The following is a 14,210-nucleotide window of genomic DNA, read 5'->3' as shown; positions in this document are numbered from 1 at the left end:
GGGGCTGCCTTTTACCTGTCCTGGAGGGAGTGGGGGGTGTTTTTACCTGTCCTGGGGAGTGGGGGGGACTGTCTTTTACCTGTCCTGGGGGAGTGGGGGCTGCCTTTTATCTGTCCTGGGGGGCGGGGGTGCTTTTACCTGTCCTGGAGGGAGTGGGGGGTGTTTTTACCTTTCCTGGGGGAGTGGGGGGTGCTTTTACCTGTCCTGGGGGGCGGGGGTGCTTTTACTTGTCCTGGAGGGAGTGGGGGCTGCCTTTTACCTGTCCTGGGGGAGTGGGGGGTGCTTTTACCTGTCCTGGGGCAGTGGGGGGTGCTTTTACCTGTCCTGGGGTGTGGGGGGGACTGTCTTTTACCTGTCCTGGGGGAGTGGGAGCTGCCTTTTACCTGTCCTGGGGGGAGTGGGGGGTGTTTTTACCTGTCCTGGGGAGTGGGGGGTGCTTTTACCTGTCCTGGGGGGAGTGGGGGGTGTTTTTACCTGTCCTGGGGGAGTGGGGGGTGTTTTTACCTGTCCTGGGGGAGTGGGGGGTGTTTTTACCTGTCCTGGGGGAGTGGGGGGTGTTTTTACCTGTCCTGGGGGAGTGGGGGGTGTTTTTACCTGTCCTGGGGAGTGGGGGGTGCTTTTACCTGTCCTGGGGAGTGGGGGGTGCTTTTACCTGTCCTGGGGAGTGGGGGGTGCTTTTACCTGTCCTGGGGGGAGTGGGGGGTGTTTTTACCTGTCCTGGGGGAGTGGGGGGCTGCCTTTTACCTGTCCTGGGGGGAGTGGGGGGTGTTTTTACCTGTCCTGGGGGAGTGGGGGGCTGCCTTTTACCTGTCCTGGGGCAGTGGGGGGTGCTTTTACCTGTCCTGGAGGGAGTGGGGGGGCTGTCTTTTACCTGTCCTGGAGGGAGTGGGGGGGCTGTCTTTTACCTGTCCTGGAGGGAGTGGGGGGTGCCTTTTACCTGTCCTGGGGGAGTGGGGGGCTGTCCTGGGGGTGCGGGGGTGTTTTTACCTGTCCTGGGGGGCGGGGGGCGCCCTCCCTCAGGCCTGCGCTCCTCCAGGAAAGAGGAGAAGGCCGCTCCTCCTCCAGGCCCCGTGCTTTCCCTGCGGGAAGGGAAGTGCTGCTCCCCCAGGGCCGGGCGCATCCTGCCTCGAGGTTCGGAGTCAGACCCAGCTGTGAGCCTGACTCTGCCCCCGTCTGTGGGCCGGGACCAGCGCCCCCTCCCGGCCCGTTTCCTCACCTGTGCGATGGTTATGGTGGCTCCACCTCCCAGGGTTACCCGGGAGCTGGACGGGTCAGGTGAGCCGCCTGCGAGGCCGGCTCCTTGGTGGAGGCTGGCTGTCCTGGCCGCGCGGGCACAGACCCGCATCATTGGTGTCAGCTGGAGCCGCGCTAGGAGACCCTGTACGCCCTCGCGGTCCCGCCCGCCTGTCCCCTCCTGTGCGCTGGCTCAGCACTTGGTTCCCGGTGACTTTCCGCGGGTGCCCTCGCTGGGGCGTGCTGGCATGCCGGCGCGTAACCCGAGAGAGCCATGCATATTGCATGACGCTTGGCGATGAAACCGAGCCCCCTCATGAATAATCCACTGCTCTCGCCTCCTCAGGGACATTTTCCTGCACAATCTGGAGGCGCTGCACCCGCCTCGCAATCTCCTGAAAGTCCATGTTGCAAACGCACTTGACTGCGTGAGGCCGCGGCCCGCGCACTATGCCGGGATGGAGCCCGCGGCGGCCGGGCGGGCGGAGAAGACGTTCAGCTACGTGGTCAGAGCCCCCGGCAGGGACGGCTTTGACGTGATGAACGTGGACGTGAAGATCGACACGTCCTGGGTCTTCCAGGACGCGGAGGACAGCGGCGAGGAGCAGGGACGGCTCCCGGAAGGAGCAGCCCCCGGGAGCCCCGACGTGGACACGGGGACGCTCCGGAGGCAGCTGGAGTCCTCGGAGCAGAAGCTGCTGGCCGCCGTGGACAAATACGTGGGGTCGGAGTCTGGGCTCAGGAGCAGGTAAATATGCCACGTGGGCCTCTTCTGTGTGTGCGGCCCGGGCCCGGGCCGTCAGAGCCGGTCGGAAGGCGTGTTGCATCGTTCCTGTGGCGAGGAAGCAGGCGCACCACGTCACGCGGCCTGCCTGCCCCGGCCCTGCTGTCAATGCCTCTCTCTCTCTCCCGTCCCCGCGCTGCGCCGCCGGGCTGAGCCTGCAGAGAGGTCTCCCGGGCTCGCCGGCCAGCGGGAACGTCGGCGGGAGGAGGGCGGGGGAAGCCAGGGCGTTGCCCCCTCTCTGCTGCTCTGCGTGACATTTCTGACTGTGGCTACAGCTCAGTCCTGCTCCGGCTCCCTCTGTGGTCCTGCTCCTGCTGTGGCCCCGCCCCGCCCCCGCATCACCACCTGCTCCCGGGGCCCCCCCGCCCAGCGACAGGGGTGGCCGTGGGCAGACACTAGTCCCTGGGTGGCCCGTCGTCTCTGATGGGCCTTTCGGCTCACCCACCACCTGCGCAGCAGGTTCTGCGTTTGTTTCTCGCTGCTGACGCTGAGCTCCCTGGTGGGGCTGTTGTCCTGAGGGAGCCAGCGCGGTCCCGAGGTTGGGCCTGGGCTCCAGGCCTCTCTCCGAAGCCCAGGCTCCTCCGGGATCGCTGTGGATGCCTGGGCCAGCAGCATGAGGCGGGCTTTGCGTGGACCTCAGAGGAGAAACGCGGTGGGTCATGGCGGGATCGCCTCCCACAGGTTCCCAGTATCCCCGCAGCCAGAGTCTGGGATCTGCCTGAGACTTCGGCCTTTCCTTGTATTCCCCTCCTTTTAATAAAGGCAAGTCATTAAATGTGTACTTACATCTGCTTTACTATTTTTCTTCCTTATAATACGTTTCACATGGAGAAATTCACATATCAACAAAATTACTTTCTTATTCTATGTATCACTCTTGTGATTGTCTGTCCATCTGTCCATCCTTCCATCTCTCCATACATCCATCCATCCATTCACCTATCCACCCACCACCCATCCATTCATCTATCCATCTATCTACCCACCACCCATCCATTCATCTATCCACCCACCATCCGTTCATCCATCCATCCATCCATCCACCTACCTATCCACCTACCACCCATCCATCCATCCATCCATCCATCCATCCATCTACCTATCCTTCTATCTATCCTTCTATCCATCCATCCATCCACCTATCCACCCACCATCCATTCATTCATCAATCATACATACATACATTCATCCATCATCCATCCATTCATCCATCCATCCATCCATCTATTCATCCATCATCCATCTTCCATCCAGCCACCCACTGATTCTACAACCTGCACCCACTCCCCAAGAGCCACGCACTAAGTTGTATTAGTTTCCGTGACAACCACAACCAAGTGTCACAGGCTGAGCAGCTTCAACATCGGACATCTATCCTCTCACAGCTCTGGAGGCTGGAAGTCCCGATCGGGGTGTGGGCAGGGTAGTTTCTTCTGAGCCTCTCTCCTTGGCTGATGGATGGCTGTCTTGTCCCTGTGTCCTCACAGTCGTTCCTCTGTGTGTGTCCGTGTCCTGATCTCTTCTTATAAGGACACCAGGCAGATTAGGTTAGGGCCCACCCAAGGGACCACATTTTCACTTAATTCCTTTGTACGGACCCCATCTCCAAAGACAGTCATATTCTGAGGCACTGGGGTCAGGACTTCAATGTACAAATCTGGGGGGACACATTCATCCCATAGCATACGTCCAGGGGGCTGGGAGCGGGAGGACAGGGCCCCAGCCCTGGACAGGGGCGTAGTGTGGCCCACACAGGGTTGTCCATACAAATCTTCCTCCAGAAAGATTGACAGTGAAAACCAGGAGGTCAGCAGGCGTGGGGAGGATGGGCGGGCCACGACGGCCACAGGAGACCCCTCCGTGTGAGGGAGGGACGGAGGCGGGGCACTGTGAGCGAGTGGCCTCTGTGGCTGGGCGGAGGCTGTCCCGGGCCAGGCAGCCTGGCCCGTCTGTGGGGGAATGTGGGCCGTGTCCTCTGTTCTCTGAGGGTGGGCTGCTGGGCCGTGTCCTCTGTTCTCTGAGGGTGGGCTGCTGGGCCGTGTCCTCTGTTCTCTGAGGGTGGGCTGCTGGGCCGTGTCCTCTGTTCTCTGAGGGTGGGCTGCTGGGCCGTGTCCTCTGTTCTCTGAGGGTGGGCTGCGCCCAGCCTACAGGACCGGGACTGGAACCCAGGCAGCCTGGCCAGAGTGGCGGCCATGACTTTCCCCGACCCCCCGAGCGTGTCTCCCAGCTCATAGCACTCCTTCCCGCCCTGCATGCTGGTCTGTCTAACTGGGCGTTCATCGGTGCAGAGCTGTACTTCGGTGTGTGTTTCGTGTTGGCGAGTGTGTGAGTTTCCTGTGGGCCCAGCCCCGCGGCTCAAACAGCGGCCGCACAGCCCCGCATTTCCGGAGGCAGGGCCTGCGCGCCTCCCTGGCTCGGGTCAGGTGCGGGCGGGCCCTGCGCTCTGGCCAGCGTGCATGCCACAGGCTGCGGGGGCTGTCCGGCCTGGCCAGCGGCCGCAGGGGCAGTGCTCGCGCTGGCCTCCGTCTGCAATGCCGCCAGCCTAGCAGCCCGCACGCCTGCACCCGCTGTGTCTGAGCCGTCTGCGTCTCTCCGGGGGCCCACCCACACAGTCTAGGATAATCTCAAGTTCTTGAACTTAATCACACCTGCAGTCTCATTTGCACTTGAAGGCAACACTCCTGGGTCCCAGGGATCTGGGCCTGGATATATCTGCGGGCCATTATTCTGCCTGGGTCCCAGGGATCCGGGCCTGGATGTATCTGCGGGCCATTATTCCGCCTGGGTCCCAGGGATCCGGGCCTGGATGTATCTGCGGGCCATTATTCCGCCTGGGTCCCAGGGATCCGGGCCTGGATATATCTGTGGGCCATTATTCCGCCTGCCCGCAGCGAGACTCGCCATTCCCTGACGGGGATGATGTCGAATGAAACACTGTCTCCTAGCTGATGTTTCAGGCTGGTCTCAGCGTCTAAAGAGAGGCTTTCCTTGTTCCGTTTAGATGCCACCCCGTTTTATAACAGATCAGAGGTACTCGGGACAGCTCTGACCCATGAACTGGGGCCACTCCTCTCGTGCAATTTTGGAAGGGACGCGATTATAATCCACATGCCCTTCTGTCACTTTCAGAGCTCTCCCCCAGGGCCTCGGAGCTAGAGGAGGAGACGGGACTCTTAGCTTATCCTAATATATAAAAAGCCATCCTAATATATAAAAAGCCAGGGGCCTTCATGACCAAAACAACTGGACAGACAACCGAACAGCAGGCTGTGTGGGGTGACCAGGCTGGCAAGTGGGGGGGCAGTGAAGGATGACCAAACAACTGAACAGCAGGCTGTATGGGGCGGCCGGGGTGGCCAGGCCGGCAGGGGTGGGCAGTTGGGGGTGACCAGGTTGGCAGGGGGGGGGGACAGTTGGGGGAAACCAGGCCAGCAGGGGGCAGTTATGGGCGACCAGGCCAGCGGAGGTGGGGGGCAGTTAGGGGTGACCAGGCAGGCAGGCAGGTGAGCAGTTAGGAGCCAGCGGTCCCAGATTGTGAGAGGGATGTCCGACTGCAGGTGATCGGGCCTAAACCGGCAGTCAGACATCCCCCAAGGGGTCCCAGATTGGAGAGGGTGCAGGCTGGGCTGAGGGGAACCCCCGTGTATGAATTTCATGCACCAGGCCTCTAGTTATTAATAAGAATGCATCCTTTTATTTAATCTTCACAACAACCTTCTGAGCAAGGTGCAATTACCTCTATTTTTAACAGATAAAGATACTGAGGGTCAGAGTGGTGAATGAGTCCAGTTTGGCTCCATGGCTGGTAAGCGGCAGAGCCAGCAGGCAGAGCTAGGTCCTGGATGAGCGGGTCGCCGGGTGGACTTGGTAAAGGAGTGGTGATGGGCAGACCATGCAGGCTGGCACACACTTTCCCCGTGTCCCTGGTTTCAGTTATGGAGGTAAGATCGGCACATTAGAGACTTGGGTGCGAGGTGCACGCAGGTGGCAGGCAGGTCTCTGAGGGTCCTTCTCTCCCCGTGGGACCAGCAGCCAGGCTTTGGCCTCGGGCTTCCCACACTCACACGTGCTTCCCCTTGTCACGTGGCCGTGGTCAGCGCGCTCGTCCAGGCTGGGTATTACGTTGCATGTGACACAACCTCAGCATTTCCCCAGGAAAACAACACAGCCTTCACGTGCCTTTGCCGTCCCTGCCAGACAACTGGGCCCCCTCCAACTTCTTACTTTTGTAGTAATACAGATGAATTATTTTAATTGCAGAAACTTTTTTTTTTCTGAGTTTAATCACTTCTACAGAAGAGATTCACAGGAATGTAGCTCAGACGGGAGGTGACGGAGCAGAGAGTTAAAATGTCAGTTTGGGAATCAGGCAGCCTGGGCTCCAAAATGCTGTGTGACCTTGGGCAGGTTGCCTGGCCTCTCTGATCTGCAGTTTCCTCCTGTGTGAAGAAGGGGCCATGCAACCCACCTGTGGGCTGGCAAGGTGAAGATTCACTGAGGCAATGCAGGTGCTTGCTTCAGGCTCAGTTCCTTTATTTTATTTTTATTTCAAGAAAAACTATTTTAAATATAATAATGTTACATGCATAAACATTAATAGCTCAAGAAAAATGATTTTAAATATAATAATGTTACATGCAATAAAGATTAATAGCTCAAGAAAATTATTTTAAATATAATAATGTTATATGCAATAAACATTAATATTTCAAGAAAAACAATCGTAAATATAATAATGTTACATGCAATAAAGGTTAATAGCTCAAGAAAATGATTTTAAATATAATAATGTTACATGCAATAAACATTAATATTTCAAGAAAAACTATCTTAAATATATAATGTTACATGCAATAAACACCAATTATTCAAGAAAACGATCTTAATGTAATATTACATGCAATAAACATTAATATTTCAAGAAAAAATATAATAAGTATAATAATATCAAAACTGTACTAACATAGTATATCACAGAAGTTGTAGGAAATATTAAAAATCTGCAAATAACAGGATTACTTCTATTATAGTCTAGAACAGTGGTCGGCAAACTCATTAGTCAACAGAGCCAAATATCAACAGTACAACGATTGAAATTTCTCTTGAGAGCCAATTATTTATTTATTTATTTATTTTTTACAGAGAGGAAGGGAGAGGGATAGAGAGTTAGAAACATCGATGAGAGAGAAACATCGATCAGCTGCCTCCTGCACACCCCCTACTGGGGATGTGCCCGCAACCAAGGTACATGCCCTTGACCAGAATCGAACCCGGGACCCTTCAGTCCGCAGGCCGACGCTCGATCCACTGAGCCAAACCGGCTAGGGCTAGAGAGAGCCACATTTTTTAAACTTAAACTTCTTCTAACGCCACTTCTTCAAAATAGACTCGCCCAGGCCATGGTATTTTGTGGAAGAGCCACACTCAAGGGGCCAAAGAGCCGCTGTGGCTCGCGAGCCGCAGTTTGCCGACCACGGGGCTAGACTATTTCCCCCTCTGGCTCTATTTTTGTCCATCATTTTACGTTCATCGTGTTCCACAAGTGAGTGAGATCACGTGGTACTTACCTTTCTCCAGCGCAGCTCTTCCTCGGAGTCGCCAGCCTCGGGGTTTCTGGCTTGAAGATGAGGTTCCTATTGAGATTTCTGACGCATGGAGCCTTCTTAGTCGACAGAGGCCTTTGAAGTGTGGGAGAGCATCCCTAGAAAGATACGTGGGAATGTTTTACAAAATGCAATTGTGTCCGAGTACGCAATGGGCCAAATCACCACAAAAAGGTGGTCCGGTGCGTGTGAAAACCCCCGGCCGTGTTTGCTGCGTCCGGTTTGGACTAAGCGCCGCCTGCTTCCCGCCGCAGAATCCGGGAGCTGGAGCGGTCGGAGCGGGAGCTCCTGCGGAAGGTGGACCAGCTGAGCGCCCGGGTGTGCCGGGAGCGGAGCGCCTCCCTCCGGGCCCAGGAGCAGCTGGAGGCGCTGCAGGGGGAGCTCGCCTGCCAGGTACGACGCCTTCCCTCCAGCACCACTTCTCTTCCCCTCGGGGGGGCCCCCCTGTGTTTGGATGTGGTCGCAGCTACAGTTGAGCAGAGACAGTGTGTGGGGGGCCTGGGAGCGCCCTGTGGGGCCTGGGTGAGGTCATGTGGAAAATGGGATCCCCTGCCCTGCCTGCCTCACAGGCTCCCGCAGGGACCCGCTGGGGTCGGGGGTGAGGGCGGGGTGACATGCGGGGCTGGGCACTCACTGGGAGCTCTGGGCAGAGGTTCATTTCTGCGGCCTCCGTGCCTGTATGGGGGGGGGGCGGGGAGTGCAGCTCTGGCCTAAGGACAGGGAGATGGCTGACCCCGGTCCTGCCTCCGGGGCTGGAGTGCAGGTGGGCACCCAGATAGGAAACAAGGAACTCAGAGCTGGACGCTGGTGTCACCAGGGAGGTGCGGGCATGGGGAGCAATGCAGGGGGTGGGAGCTACAGAGGGCTGGGCCGGGAGAGTTGGGCCTTGCGGGCAGGGCAGGCGAGGTGAGGCGTGGGGAGCCACCTGGGCAAAGGCACGGAGGTCTGGGAGACATACCAGGTCCCGGCAGGAGGTGTGGGTGGGGAGAGGGAGTTGGTGAGACTGGAGGGTCCCCAGGGGCCAGACCCCCAGGGCCACTGCGCGGACCCGATTCTGAAGGCGAGAGAGAGCAGGCGCTGGGGGACTTGAGCAGGAGAGGCTCCGGGTCAGGGTTTGAGGGATGTCATTCTAGTTGCAGGGAGAGAGAGAGATGGTGAGGGTGGGGGACAAATCAGAGCTGGAGGCAGATGGCTGTGTGACCTAGGGCAAATGACTTAACCTCTCTGGGGCTCAGCTTTCTCCTCTGTGAAATGGGAATGATATAGCACCAACACCCTCAAATTGTGAGGTGGATTAAGTGAGTTAACATGTGTAAAACACTCACAGCAGTGGCCGCTTTTGCCATTAGTAGTGTTTATCGAAAGATCCCAGGGGAGAGACGATGCAGGCAGGAGGGCGAGGCGTGGAGTGGGAGGCGGATGCAGCGGCGCCCCCAGAGCCTCAGGGGCGTCCTGTCCTGGGCTGTGACGGGCAGGACAGCTCAGCGTGATCGTCCGGTTGCAGGCTGACATCTGCCCACGGCCGGGAAAGCAGTTCTGTGAGTCACAGCCGGGTTTACACATAGAACCCACCAGGCAGCGAGAAAGGTCCCCGTGCTGAGCGGGCGCTGCCTCAGGACACGGCACGGGCGTGTGCGGAAGGGGTACGCGGTGGCCGTGGGTTCCTTACAGTGGGAGCAGTCAGAAACGCTCACAAAAGCTCATAACCGGGGGCTTAGGGAAGGCGTTCAGTTAAGTTGAAAGAAATCTTTGCGATGTGGGGCGGGGGGTGGGGGGGGGGGGAAGTGAGTGGCGATTTCCCCTTCTATTGAAGACAGGCGCCGGAAGTCGAGTTCATTACCCTCCTTGGCTTGTAGCACGTCACCAGCAGTGTCCCCAGAGGAGTTTTTGTGTTTTTTTAAAAAAATACGTTTTTATTGATTTTTAGAGAGAGAGGAAGGGAGAGGGAGATAGAAACATTGAGGAGAGAGAATCATTGATCGGCGGCCTCCTGCACGCCCCCTGCTGGGGATCGAGTCTGCAAGTGGTGACCTCAACCACTGAGCCACACCAGCCGGGGATCAGAGATGCTCAGGGTGTGGTGGGGAGACGGAGCGCCGGGGCGACAGCAAGGGAGATGGCGTGGGGCGCAGCAAGGCCACGGCCCTGGTTCTGTAGACACTAAGGCCCCCGCCCCCCCTATTCTGGCCTCAGGACGCCTGCACGCTCCTGGGAAACCCGTCAGGACCCCATTCCAGGGGAGGCGTGGGCGGTCAGTGACGAGGGGCTTGCTCAGGGCCCCTGGGTGACCCATTGGCCCAGCTACCTCCCAGCCTGGACCTCTGCCTCTGGCTCCCTCCCCGACATCCGGGCCTTTGGAGCAGGTGCTGTGGGAGTGCGGGCCCGAGCTCGGCGCCCTTGTGCCTGATACTGGCCCAGCGGCGGGTCCGCCCTGTGGTCAGCGTTCCAGGCAGCGTGTGCGCGCCATGGACGCCTCGTTCCCGCAGTGACCTGTGGTCACTCTGAAAGCCCCTGGAGGCAGACCTGTGGGGGGACAGAGCACCCAGCACCACCGGGGACAGGTTCACACCGGGGGCACCCCCGGGGCTTCCTCACGGGAACTGTCTCCAGGTGCGCCTGCCCCGCGGCCCTCCCGCATCTCCGGCTCCTCCTGCCCGGCGCTCCCTGGGTGACTGTCCCCGCACCACTCGGCTCCGGTGCAAGATGTAGGGGGGAGGAGCGGGGGGCGCCGGAAATCTCACTAACTGAGATAAACAGGGTTTTGATGCGACATTTTAATGTAAAAATATTCTCCGACGAACAAAACACCGAAGTTTGCACTAAGGACAGGCTCCCTGCCTGCTTCCTGACCTCGCCCACCGCCGCCTGCAGGTTCTGGAGCGGGAGCGCGCGGCCCGGCGGCAGCGGTGGCGGCTGCAGCGGCTGCGGGAGCAGCTGCGGCGCAAGGACGAGGCGCTGGGGCGGCGGACGGCGGCCCTGGAGCGCTGCCGGCGGACCCAGCGGCGCGAGCTGGGCCTGGTGCGCGAGCAGGAGCGGGCCCTGCGGGCGCAGGTGCAGCGGCTGCAGCGGGACGTGCGGCGCCTCTGCCGCGCCGCGGGCCTCCTGCTGGCCGAGCTGGACGCCCCGGCCCTGGGCAGCACTCCGCCCCCGGGCCCCGCCGGCCCCCAGCGCGACCCCGAGGAAGCCGCGGAGGTGCGCGCCCTGCAGGCGAGGGCCGAGCGCGGCGAGCGGGAGCGGGACGAGGCGGCGCGCCGGCTGCGGGAGCAGCACGCCACGCAGCGCCAGCTCCGGGGGCAGCTGGAGGAGCTGCGCTGCCGCCTCTACGGGCTGCAGCTGTCGGAGATCGGCCTGCAGAGCCGGGTGGACGACCTCGCCGAGCAGAACCGGCGCCTGCGCGAGGAGCTGGGGGCCCCGGCCCCGGGGGAGCGAGTGCGCAGCGCGCCCCCTGCTGGCCACGGGAGCCTGGTAAGTGGCGGCACCCCGGGGCAGGAGTGACTGCTCTTCCCTCACTTTCTGGTGCAGACACTGGGTTAAGTCACTGACTCGCCCGTTCTCCAGGCTTCCTCTTCATCCACCCAGCCAACCCCACCAGCCCCTTCCGTCCACCCTTCATCCCGGGCAGTACCCACCCACCCAGCCAGCCAGCCCTGCTCACCCACCCACCCATTCAACCACCTGTCCACCCTTCCACGTGTCTCCCATGCTCCATCATCTCACTCACCCTACCATCTGCCTCCAACCACTGTCCAGGCAGCTAGCCAGCCACCCTTCACCCCTCATTGTCTGATCCCTGCTGTCCATCCACCCATCGCCAACATGTAATGACCCAGCGTGTGCCAGGCCCTGGGCGTGCGGTATTATGTAGCTCTCATGTGCTGTGAGGGTCCCCTGGTCCCCGCTCCCTGGGACAGCAGTCACCCCCTTTCGGCCTCCCTCACCGCACCGAAGGCGGTGACGGTCCCGGCGTGGCCTGCCTTGTGCATCTGCCTTCGCCCTCATGAGACTGAGCTCCTCGAGGGCAGGCCCCGGTCTGATGGGGTTGCAGGCGCCCGAGCTCGCCGGGCTGCGGGGTGGGAAGCCCACGGGGCGGACCTTCCGGCTCTCCTGTTTGTAGCGGGGTGACCTCGGGCAGGTTTCTGAGGCTCCGGAGGCGAGGGCAGAGGCCATTGCTTAGTCACGTGACTGGTAGAAAGGTAAAAGCTTACATGTGATCTACCCTGCCCTGTGCTTGGCACCCTTCGGGGTGTCTCAGAGGCGCTGTTTCATGGAAGGCGTGGCGGCGGAGGCAGGCACGGTCAGCACCCTCACTTCCCCGGAGGCTGAGGCTCAGAGGCCGTGCATTGACCTGTGGTCACGCCGCGGTCCGAGTCCGAGTGCTGTCTGCCCCGCACTGCCCTGCCTCCCGAAGAGAGCTGGCTCAGCTCCCTCCTGGGGCCCGGACCCCGCTTCTCTGCTTCTCTCCGGCGGGTCAGTTTGCACTGAAGGAAAAGTCAGTGAGCAACCGTGGCTCAAGCGACATGGCTCATTAAAAAAAAAAATCAAATTTATCTTCCGACCGGACCATCTATTTCAAAGGAGCTGGAACTTTAAGCGCGCGTGTCTCAGCGCGATGCCGTGTATCCTGCCGGGACCGTTTTCAACGAGCGTTTCTCTGTGGTCTGTTTTGTCTTTTCACTTTACCCTCCTCCGTCCCCGGCCGCGTGTCCTGCTCGCTCTCCCTTCGCTATGTTCATGGATAAAAGGAACACTGTATGTTTTAACGTTGGCACCTGACTGTCATTTTGGAAAATAAATCGTGTTTAGATGGAAATTGTCCTTTAGAATCCTTTCTGTAATTTTCCTAAACGTAAGACGATCCTTTAGGCCAGGGGTCCTCAAACTTTTTAAACAGGGGGCCAGTTCACTGGCCCTCAGACCGTTGGAGGGCCCGACTATAGTTTAAAAAAAACTATGAGCAAATTCCTATGCACACTGCACATATCTTATTTTGAAGTAAAAAAACAAAACGGCAAAAACACCCGCATGTGGCTCGCGAGCCACAGTTTGCCGACCACGGCTTTAGGCTGTTGGATTCAGTTCTCATTCGCCCAATCTACCTCCCCCTACACCTCGACTCACGCCTTCTTTCCCAAGAGGAAGGGTGGGTACCCAAATAGTTAAGAGACCTGACATGTTGGACATTTTGTGTTCCCATTTAACCCTGAGGACAGCCTGGGAGTCAGGCTGTCACCCCACTGAGCAGATGGAGAAACTGAGACCCGGGATGCTAAGTGAATTGGCCATGGGCACTCAGCTACCCAGTATCGGGGCCAGGAGGGGACAGGGGCCGGATCGGGGCCCTGACTCCAGGCTGAGCCACACCTGGAGATGCCAGGCCAGGGATGGCTCCTGAGGATGGTGGGGCAGCATCGGCCGGATTCGATAGCCATGCACCCCCAGCCCAGCTCCTTGTCAGCGTGCACCTGTGACCCCGATGTCTCACCAGTTAGCATTTAAAGGTCCCCACGCCCCAGGCTCTGGCTCTCAAGGCTTTGCTGGATACTGCGGCGCAGTCACATCCTCTTGAAAGTTCCCTAAATGGCCGTAAAGTGCGGCCCCAGCCAGCCTGCCTCTAGCGTTGGGAGAAGCCGGCCCCTCGTCAGGCGGGAGTAGAGGGAGCAGCAGAGGCTGCGTGTAGGGACCGCAGGATAGAGAAGGTGAACCTTAAACACTGGCGCTGCGAACTGGGCGAGCGGTGTGCGGGGCGGAGGCGGGAACCTGCGTGGACGGCAGCTCTGCCTCCTGGCGCCGTGGCACCTGCGGGCAGGTTACTGAACTTCCTGGGCCTCCGTGTCCCCAGGTGTGAACTGGGAGTGACCGGGACCTGCTTCCTTGTCGGCTGGGGAGGCTGAGACGAGAGGTTCGGAGGAGGCCGTTGGCCCTGTGCGGTGCATCGTGGGTGGGCGGTCAGATTCCGTTTCGGTGCCATCTTTGTCACCGCCGTCATCACCATCTTCGCCATCATCTCTTCCTGGGCTTGTGTGGTTCCGGGGGAAGCTGGGTGGACGCACCCACACTTCGCACATGATAGCTGCCCCCTCCCTGTCCCCAGGCGGCCCCTAGACTGGACAAGTCCAATGTGACTGATTGGTCCCCACTGGTGGGCGGGACCCTGGGGAGTAAGACGAGACCCCCACCCACAGCGGGGACAAGACCACCTGGCGAAGGGGTGGGGGCAGAGGAAGGGGCCCGCCAGCCCCCAGCCCAGAGGGGAGGGTGGCCTGCGGTTTTAAAATTAAAATGCTCTAGCCTATTGATAAGGAAACTGACAGCCAGCCGCTGCCCTCGGGGTCTGGGTCTGGAATGTGTGAGTGTGGCCGTGGCCGTGGCCGTGGCGGCCGTGGCCGCGCACCTGTGAGGTCGGCCTCGGAACCAGAGCAGTGCCCATGCGCGCTTCCCCAGAGCCGAGGGGCGTTGCCAAAGGGCGGGACCCGGGGCTGAGGGCCCGGCAGGTCCTCATCTGGGGCCTTTCTCCGGAGCACCCCGGTGGCCTGTATCCCTGCTCCCCGGGCCCTCAGGCCTCGGGCTGAGTGTAGCCTCCTGCCCACAGC

At 59.7% G+C, this 14,210-nt stretch overlaps 1 protein-coding gene across 1 annotated transcript in view; it reads left to right on the top strand.

Moving 5' to 3' along the window:
• Positions 1 to 1,691: 1,691 nt before the first annotated feature.
• LOC307095964 (uncharacterized protein C4orf50) overlaps positions 1,692 to 14,210 on the top strand; it is a gene marked incomplete at both ends in the record, with an annotated part of 36,377 nt that continues 23,858 nt past the window's right edge. The window contains 3 exons of the mRNA XM_079765601.1: positions 1,692 to 1,981; positions 7,875 to 8,013; positions 10,492 to 11,085. Coding sequence (XP_079621727.1) covers positions 1,692 to 1,981; positions 7,875 to 8,013; positions 10,492 to 11,085 — 1,023 coding nt within the window. The remainder of the gene's footprint in view (positions 1,982 to 7,874; positions 8,014 to 10,491; positions 11,086 to 14,210) is intronic.

Source organism: Cnephaeus nilssonii, assembly GCF_951640355.1.
Source record: "Cnephaeus nilssonii genome assembly, chromosome: 1".
NCBI classification, from domain to species: domain Eukaryota; kingdom Metazoa; phylum Chordata; class Mammalia; order Chiroptera; family Vespertilionidae; genus Cnephaeus; species Cnephaeus nilssonii.
This window is presented reverse-complemented; position numbering and strand designations above follow the sequence as displayed.